This window comes from Phoxinus phoxinus, assembly GCF_949152265.1.
Source record: "Phoxinus phoxinus genome assembly, chromosome: 18".
Taxonomy (NCBI): domain Eukaryota; kingdom Metazoa; phylum Chordata; class Actinopteri; order Cypriniformes; family Leuciscidae; genus Phoxinus; species Phoxinus phoxinus.
Window position 1 is genome coordinate 28,922,704 of NC_136893.1, and position 8,401 is coordinate 28,931,104.

General features: G+C 48.0%; 1 protein-coding gene across 1 annotated transcript; it reads right to left on the reverse strand.

Moving 5' to 3' along the window:
* Window positions 1-4,606: 4,606 nt before the first annotated feature.
* Window positions 4,607-7,494, reverse strand: LOC306985880 (zona pellucida sperm-binding protein 3-like). The gene is made up of 8 exons (XM_079588625.1): window positions 6,890-7,494; window positions 6,270-6,388; window positions 6,092-6,195; window positions 5,826-6,003; window positions 5,565-5,682; window positions 5,398-5,480; window positions 5,237-5,328; window positions 4,607-5,164 (listed from the first exon to the last, which is right to left on the reverse strand). Exons 1-8 carry the CDS (start codon window positions 7,433-7,435, stop codon window positions 5,097-5,099), a joined length of 1,308 nt encoding a protein of 435 aa, XP_079444751.1. The 5' UTR covers window positions 7,436-7,494; the 3' UTR covers window positions 4,607-5,096.
* Between the last annotated feature and the right edge of the window lie 907 nt (window positions 7,495-8,401).

An 8,401-nucleotide genomic window follows, 5' to 3' on the forward strand; every position in this document is an offset into this window, starting at 1 on the left:
CACCGAGGCGTTCCCAGGCCAGCCGGGAGACATAGTCTCTCCAGCGTGTCCTAGGTCTTCCCCGGGGTCTCCTCCCGGTGGGACGCGCCCGGAACACCTTCCCGGGAAGGCGTCCAGGAGGCATCCGGAACAGATGCCCGAGCCACCTCAGCTGACCCCTCTCGATGTGGAGGAGCAGCGGCTCTACTCTGAGCTCCTCCCGAGTGACCGAGCTCCTCACCCTATCTCTAAGGGATCGCCCAGCCACCCTGCGGAGAAAGCTCATTTCGGCCGCCTGTATCCGGGATCTTGTCCTTTCGGTCACGACCCAAAGCTCATGACCATAGGTGAGAGTAGGAACGTAGATTGACCGGTAATTTGAGAGCTTCGCCTTGCGGCTCAGCTCTTTCTTCACCACGACAGACCGGTACATCGACCGCATTACTGCAGAAGCTGCACCGATCCGTCTGTCAATCTCCAGTTCCATCCTTCCCTCACTCGTGAACAAAACCCCAAGATACTTGAACTCCTCCACTTGAGGCAGGAACTCTCCACCAACCTGAAGTAGGCAAGCCACCTTTTTCCGACTGAGGACCATGGCCTCGGATTTGGAGGTGCTGATTCTCATCCCAGCCGCTTCACACTCGGCTGCAAACCGTCCCAGTGCATGCTGAAGTTCCTGGTCTGAAGGGGCCAACACGACAACATCATCTGCAAAGAGCAGAGACGAAATCGTGTTGTTCCCAAACCAGACACCCTCCGGCCCCTGGCTGCGCCTAGAAATTCTGTCCATAAAAATTATGAACAGAACCGGCGACAAAGGGCAGCCCTGCCGGAGTCCAACATGCACCGGGAAGAAGTCTGACTTACTGCCGGCAATGCGAACCAAGCTCCTGCTTCGGTCGTACAGGGACCGGACAGCCCTTAGCAAAGGACCCCGGACCCCATACTCCCGGAGCACCCTCCACAGGCCGCCACGAGGGACACAGTCGATTGCCTTCTCCAAATCCACAAAGCACATGTGGATTGGTTGGGCAAACTCCCATGAACCCTCCAGCAACCTGTAGAGGGTATAGAGCTGGTCCAGTGTTCCACGGCCCGGACGAAAACCACACTGTTCCTCCTGAATCCGAGGTTCTACTATCGGCTGTATTCTCCTCTCCAGTACCCTGGCATAGACTTCCCCAGGGAGGCTGAGAAGTGTGATCCCCCTGTAGTTGGAACACACCCTCCGGTCCCCTTTCTTAAAAAGAGGGACCACCACCCCGGTCTGCCATCCCAGAGGCACTGTTCCCGACTGCCACGCGATGCTGCAGAGGCGTGTCAGCCAAGACAGCCCCGCAACATCCAGAGACTTGAGGTACTCAGGGCGGATCTCATCCACCCCCGGTGCCTTGCCACCGAGGAGTTTTTTGACTACCTCGGTGACTTCAGCTTGGGTGATGGACGAGTCCACCTCCAAGCCCTCAGCCTCTGCTTCGTCAATGGAAGATGTGACGGCGGGATTGAGGAGATCCTCGAAGTATTCCTTCCACCGTCCGACGACATCCCCAGTTGAGGTCAACAGCTGCCCACCTCCACTGTAGACAGCGGTGGTAGGGCACTGCTTCCCTCTCCTGAGTCGCCGGACGGTTTGCCAGAATCTCTTGGAGGCCAGCCGATAGTCCTTTTCCATGGCCTCACCGAACTCCTCCCAGGCCCGAGTTTTTGCCTCCACGACCACCCGGGCTGCAGTTCGCTTGGCCTGCCGGTACCCGTCAGCTGCCTCAGGAGTCCCACAAGCCAACCAGGCACGATAGGACTCCTTCTTCAGCTTGACGGCATCCCTTACTTCCGGTGTCCACCACCGGGTTCGGGGATTGCCGCCACGACAGGCACCGGAGACCTTACGACCACAGCTCCGAGTGGCCGCTTCGACAATGGAGGTGGAGAACATGGTCCACTCGGACTCAATATCTCCAGCCTCCCTCGGGATCCGGTCGAAGCTCTGCCGGAGGTGGGAGTTGAAGATCTCTCTGACAGGAGACTCGGCCAAACGTTCCCAGCAGACCCTTACAGTACGCTTGGGTCTGCCGAGTCTGTCCAGCTTCCTCCTCCGCCATCGGATCCAACTCACCACCAGGTGGTGATCAGTTGACAGTTCCGCCCCTCTCTTTACCCCAGTGGCCAAGACATACGGCCGCAGGTCAGATGAAACGACCACAAAGTCGATCATCGACCTACGACCTAGGGTGTCCTGGTGCCACGTGTACTGATGGACACCCTTATGCTTGAACATGGTGTTCGTTATGGACAAACTGTAACTAGCACAGAAGTCCAATAACTGAACACCGCTCGGGTTCAGATCAGGGGGGCCGTTCCTCCCAATCACGCCCCTCCAGGTGTCACTGTCGTTGCCCACGTGGGCGTTGAAGTCCCCCAGTAGAACGACGGAGTCTCCAGTCGGAGCACTTTCCAGCACCCCTCCCAGAGACTCCAAGAAGGCCGGGTACTCTGCACTGCCGTTTGGCCCGTAAGCACACACGACAGTGAGAGACCTATCCCCGACCCGTAGGCGCAGGGAAACGACCCTCTCGTTCACCGGGGTAAACTCCAACACATGGGGGCTGAGCTGGGGGGCTATAAGCAAACCCACACCAGCTCGCCGCCTCTCACCATGGGCAACTCCAGAGTGGTGAAGAATCCATCCTCTCTCAAGGAGTGTGGTTCCAGAGCCTAAGCCGTGCGTAGAGGTGATACCAACTATCTCTTGTTGGAACCTCTCAACCTCACACACAATCTCAGGCTCCTTCCCCGCCAGCGAGGTGACGTTCCACGTCCCTAGAGCTAGTTTCCGTGTCCAGGGATCGGGTTGTCGAGGCCCCCGCCTTCGACTGCCGCCCGATACTCTCAGCACCGGCCCCTTATGGCCCCTCCTGCAGGTGGTGAGCCCACGGGAAGGCGGCCCCACGTCGCTCCTTCGGGCTGAGCCCAGCCGGACCCCGTGGGGGGAGGCCCGGCCACCAGGCGCTCGCATACGAGCCCCAACCCCGGGCCTGGCTCCAGGGTGGGGCCCCGGCTGCGCCATACCGGGCGACGTCACGGTCCTTGATTGATTGTTCTTCATAAAGGGTATTTTTGAACCACTCTTAGTCTGACCCGTCGCCTAGGACCTGTTTGCCTTGGGAGACCCTACCAGGGGCATATAGCCCCGGACAACATAGCTCCTAGGGTCATTCGGGTACTCAAACCCCTCCACCACGTTAAGGTGGCAGTTCAAGGAGGGGATTACCAAAATACTCCTATATTTTTTTATTTTACTTTGTCAGTAGTGGCAAAATCCTCATCCATTTTGAACGTGATAATTGCCTACATTCGTTGTCGGTTAGGAACCTGGGTGTGCTCTTTGATACCAATCTTTTATTTGAAAGTCACGTGTCTAGTATCTGTAAAACCGCATTTTTCCATCTTAAAAATATATCTAAATTACGCCATATGCTCTCATTGACAAATGCGGAACAATTAGTTCATGCGTTCATGACCTCAAAGGCAAGAATATTGTAATGCTCTACTGGGTGGTTGCCCTGCACGCTTAAACTACAGCTGATCCAAAACGCAGCAACTCGAGTTCTTACCAGAACCAGGAAGTATGACCATATTAGCCCCGTTCTGTCAACACTGCATTGGCTGCCTATTAAACATCGTATAAATTTTTAAAATATTGCTGATCACTTACAAAGCACTAAATGGTTTAGCTCCGCAGTACTTGAGCGAGCTCTTAGCGCATTATAGTCCTTCACGTCTATTGCGATCTCAAAATTCCGGCCAGTTACTAATACCTAGAATATCAAAATCGACTGCTGGCGGTAGATCCTTTTCCTATTTACCACCAAAACTTTGGAACAGTCTTCCTACCATTGTCCAGGAAGCAGACACACTCTGTCAGTTCAAAGCCAGATTAAAGACACATCTCTTTGACTTAGCATTCACATAATGATTATAGACTTCTATAACTCAATGTTAGGCTGCATAGATTAGGTCAGCCGGAACTGGGAACACTTCCCTTAAATCCTGATGTACTCGTTACATCATAAGAATGGCATCTACGCTAATTTTAGTGTCTTTGTTTATCCCAAGGGTTTCCCGAAGCCTGCTGGATCCAGGCCGTATCCAGGTCTGATGAAGGACCTTCGCCTGGACCCGATGACAACACAGTGCTGAAGTGCCAACTAGCCTCTCCCTATGGAGGATCCCTTTACCACTCTACAGATAAAGCATTGTGGAAAATTCGTGCATCTACCCCGTAGTTATAAAATTAAATTCTGGATCAAATCTGTAGGCAGGACAAGTAGTTTGTATAGGCTTGGTTTGTAGAGAATTACAAACATGCGCAGATATTCAAATGCACATAACTATAGAATTCATTCTTAATGCGCACATGAGCGCCACCAGTGTTTCTCACAGGTTCGCGTTTAAAGTCTGTGTAGAGAGAACGGTGTCGACTCAGTGGCTGCTAATTTAATAACAAATGATCCTTTCGACGGAAGTGAATCAATCAAAACTAACTTCAGCTGAAAATAACATTCAAGAACCGCTATAAAGCCAAAACAATCTGTTACCTTAAATTATAGGTTTATCTCTGTAAAGCAGCTTTGAAACAATCTACATTGTTAAAAGCACTATATAAATGAAGATGACTTGACATTCAAAAGCACGACAAAATCGATACAGCAGCTGCTGTGTCGACATGCGCATCAGGAGTTCATGAAGTTGTATTGATAATCTGAGCACAGCCTTGGTGTACATTTGAAAGCGCTATATAAATGTCTCAGTGGTTATGATTTTCACCAGAAATTTCTCTTTTAAACAAATTGCATCAAACTAATTGCTTCAAACGCATAATCTTGAGCTTTCACTAGCAGTCTTTAATGTTCATATATTTAAAACTCCCTACGAAAGTTAGCTAATAACTTCTGGAAACCTATGGTTGCATGCTATGGGACTTAAATTGTACAGTAAGGCTATCAGTTTCACCACATTGGCAGAATTGGGCACTTTTTCCAAGTCAAAAGCAGTTAAACCAGACATGAAGCAAAATGACAAGTCAGATACAATCAATGATTGATTTGTCAGTTTTATTAAGAAGGTCTCTTTTGCCCTTGAACCATTACAGGACCAAGTGAGGCCTTGCCTTCCCACTGAATGCCTAGAGAGAAGAAGAAAGCCAAGTTAGAGACTTGAATCAAAAGCAACCTTAGAAAGAGCAAAAGCTACCAACCTCCATAGGGAGAAGCAGCAAATTCACCATCAGGACCACATGTTGAGTCACAGCAACCACAAACTTGGTCATTACCATCAGCAGCAAACCACCTGCAATAAACAAAGACATGGAGCCTTCAACATGAGAAACCTCAACTTAAATTAAATAAAAACACGTACCCATTGGCAAAAGAACAGGATTTGCGCTGAGCGTCACTGGGTGCAGAAGCAAGAGTTGCCTTCAGAATACACGTTATGTACATCTGCAAAGGGGTGACAGACAAGTCACAAAACCAAAGCAGATGGGAGGAGAAGTCAAATTAACTCATGATATTCGTAGTACATACAGAAGGACTGCTGCCCTCCTGGAACATAAATGCCTCCAGCTGGAACTGGATCTTGTCAACCTGGGATCGAGGCATGAAGCGGGAGCTGGAAGCTGTAGTTTTGGCATCCACAAAGCACCTGACGACGAAACAATCACAAAGAGCAACTCATGAATGTCAACTGCAGAGCATCAAGCAACTAGACCTTACCCATGACTGTGACAAAGTGGTTTACAAAAAGCAACTTAAACAGTCCTAACACATCAAGGGCCATGACCTTACCCATGATTCTCAATGAAGGAATATCTTGGAAGAGAGTTCACATCAGGTACTTGAGTGGCCACACAGCGCTCCACAAACACACGCAGAGGCACATGATTGTACTGCTTCACAGATGCCTCGATGTTAATAACACCACCCAGGAAATAGGAGTATGAAGGCCTCTGATAGGACCAATCATCTTCACAAAAACAATAATAATAATTTAGGCACAGCCAGAATAGCAAGGGTAAAGATTCATTTTATTAAAAGAAAAAACCTGTACCAACCCATCATGATCTTCAGGGAGAACAGCAAGACTTCTTGACCTGCCTCTGTTGAGGCATAAGGGACCCATGTTGGCCTCAAGGCATCACTGCTTACATTTTGGAGCCTGCGGTTCATGAAAGTACCCATTAAATGGTCTCCCAGTTGTGTGAGAAATGCATTAAGTCACAGATCACTTACCTTTGATAATGACATTGAACACCAACAACTGCACCATCGGCACGGGTTATCGGAGTACCTGCAAGCGCCTCAGGGGTGTAGGTAAGAGAGAAGGTGTAGACAAGCTCATCCTCATTCATCTGTAAAAAGATTGTGGTTACCAACAGGGTCATCCCAAAGACTTTATATACACCAAGACAGGACACTCATATTGCTATGAATAGAAGGTACACTCTGCAACAGTGGAATTCCTAAAGAGCAAATCACCAATTAGTAAATTCCTCATCACCACAGCTGCCCTCAGTAGCTTCGGTGTTGCCAGAGATAGTCAATGTTTTGGAGATATCCACTTAGGATTGAACATGCACATTGGATGTTCCAGGGTAAAAACTAGCTTTAACTATTAAGGCACAAGATTTATTGTTCTTGTTTCTTAAACTCCTTTCATACCATTTAAGGGATAGTTTGCATCAGATGTTGGTTTGAAGGGTTACTAAAGGCAAGTAGCTTAAATTCAGGATTTACCCATTCAAACAGAACTTGGTCTTAGCTGCCCTGGCATTGTAAAATCAAGTGAACGGACTTTCCTTGAAAGATCCTCTGCCACAACAATTAAACCATTAAGATTTAGGAGTTCTTACCATCAGCACGCTGTTGCAGTCCTGTAATCCATACTCAAAGATGAGCACTCTTGACTCAGGATCCTGACCAACAACAGGACATCCACCTAAAGACAGACCAGTTGGCTGGATCAATTGACCATTGCTAAATAAGTCCTGCTGGACCTCTACGAGAACCCAGTTCTCGCCACATTGAACCGCTACGCTGCTGGGAGTCACGGGTTGCCTCAACTGGAAGTCCACCGCCAATTCGCTCTGCACCTCGGGAACTATGGGATACCTCCAATCCAAAGGTTTCACTGGACCCTGCAACAGCTGCTTCTCCTGAAGGCCAAAAGGATCTTGCGCAAGGTTTTTGGAGACAGGACCCAAAGGACTCTGAAACTGAGAAGCCACTTGCAAAGGGTTCCAGAACCCACGAGGAGAAAGGGCAGGACTTCTGGAAGCTGCATCTAATTTTGGCCCCATGCTTCTTGGACTATGACTGGACCTCACACTTCCCAAGACATCAGGCAGATCAAATGTAACAATCACAACCAGCACTAAGACAGCTTTCAGGAACACCATCCTAACAACCTTTAACACAAACACCACAACACACAGCAGCGCTTGGCTTTGCCATTTTGTACAGCTTTGAGTTAAGGTGGCTCCACCCCTTCTACCTTAATTGATTATCCTAGATTCTCCTCTGGACCTGTAGAGTGTATGCATCTTGGGGATGCACCACTCTGCACATTTTTATGGGCCTGTCCAAATAACCACACTTGATGTCTTTGTACTTGACCATTTGTCTACTTAAATGACCTACAGTATTTCCGGTCTTTGTTTAAAGTGTTGAAGTGGGTTTGAAGACCGCAAGTGTGTTTAGAACTTTTGATTACCCAATTGATTACACACTTTTAATGTTGCAAAACTGCAAGTTTACATAGCTTTATTTACACATTTTGATTTCAGGTACTTTGCATACTTAAAGAAATTGTGATGCTTTAATTACGATTAAACTGTATTTTTGATTGAATACAGTTGCAAATGTTGTACAAAATATACTCTCACATCTTTGAACCAATAACATGTACAACAAATTGTTTACTACCAAATGATGTATAATTTCTCTAGTAGAATATTTTCAGTTTCACTTCATTTTGACGGTCCCTTTAACACATTATGTTGACTATATGTAACGTTGCACCTACATGTCTACTAACTCTCATTAGAGTATTAGTACAGTATTAGTAGACAGGTAGGGTAAGAATAAGTTGAGTTGTACTTGCAAAGTTACTTATAGTCATGCAAGTTCCCAAACATGATGCACGATGGGATACGTTTAGCCTCAAATACCACTCCGAAGTGGTATTCAACATGGTGTGGGTTTAGTGTATGTCAAGGGCACTGAGCTTTGGCATTTTTAAAACATGGGACAGTCTTGGGCACTTCCTGTCACATGCACGTGTTGTCAAGACATCAAGTGTGGATTTTTGCACAGGCACTTTGTCTCTCTTATCATATTGTGCATTTACATTACATAATTTTCTA

What these genes read in the sequence shown, in the direction of transcription:
- LOC306985880 (XM_079588625.1), bottom strand. Translation starts at nt 7,435, where the DNA reads ATGGTGTTCCTGAAAGCTGTCTTAGTGCTGGTTGTGATTGTTACATTT. An exon ending in TCCTTCATTGAGAATCATGG is followed by an intron (nt 5,683 to 5,825) that starts GTAAGGTCATGG and finishes TTTCGTCGTCAG; the next exon opens with GTGCTTTGTGGATGCCAAAA. An exon ending in TCCTGTTCTTTTGCCAATGG is followed by an intron (nt 5,329 to 5,397) that starts GTACGTGTTTTT and finishes TGTTTATTGCAG; the next exon opens with GTGGTTTGCTGCTGATGGTA.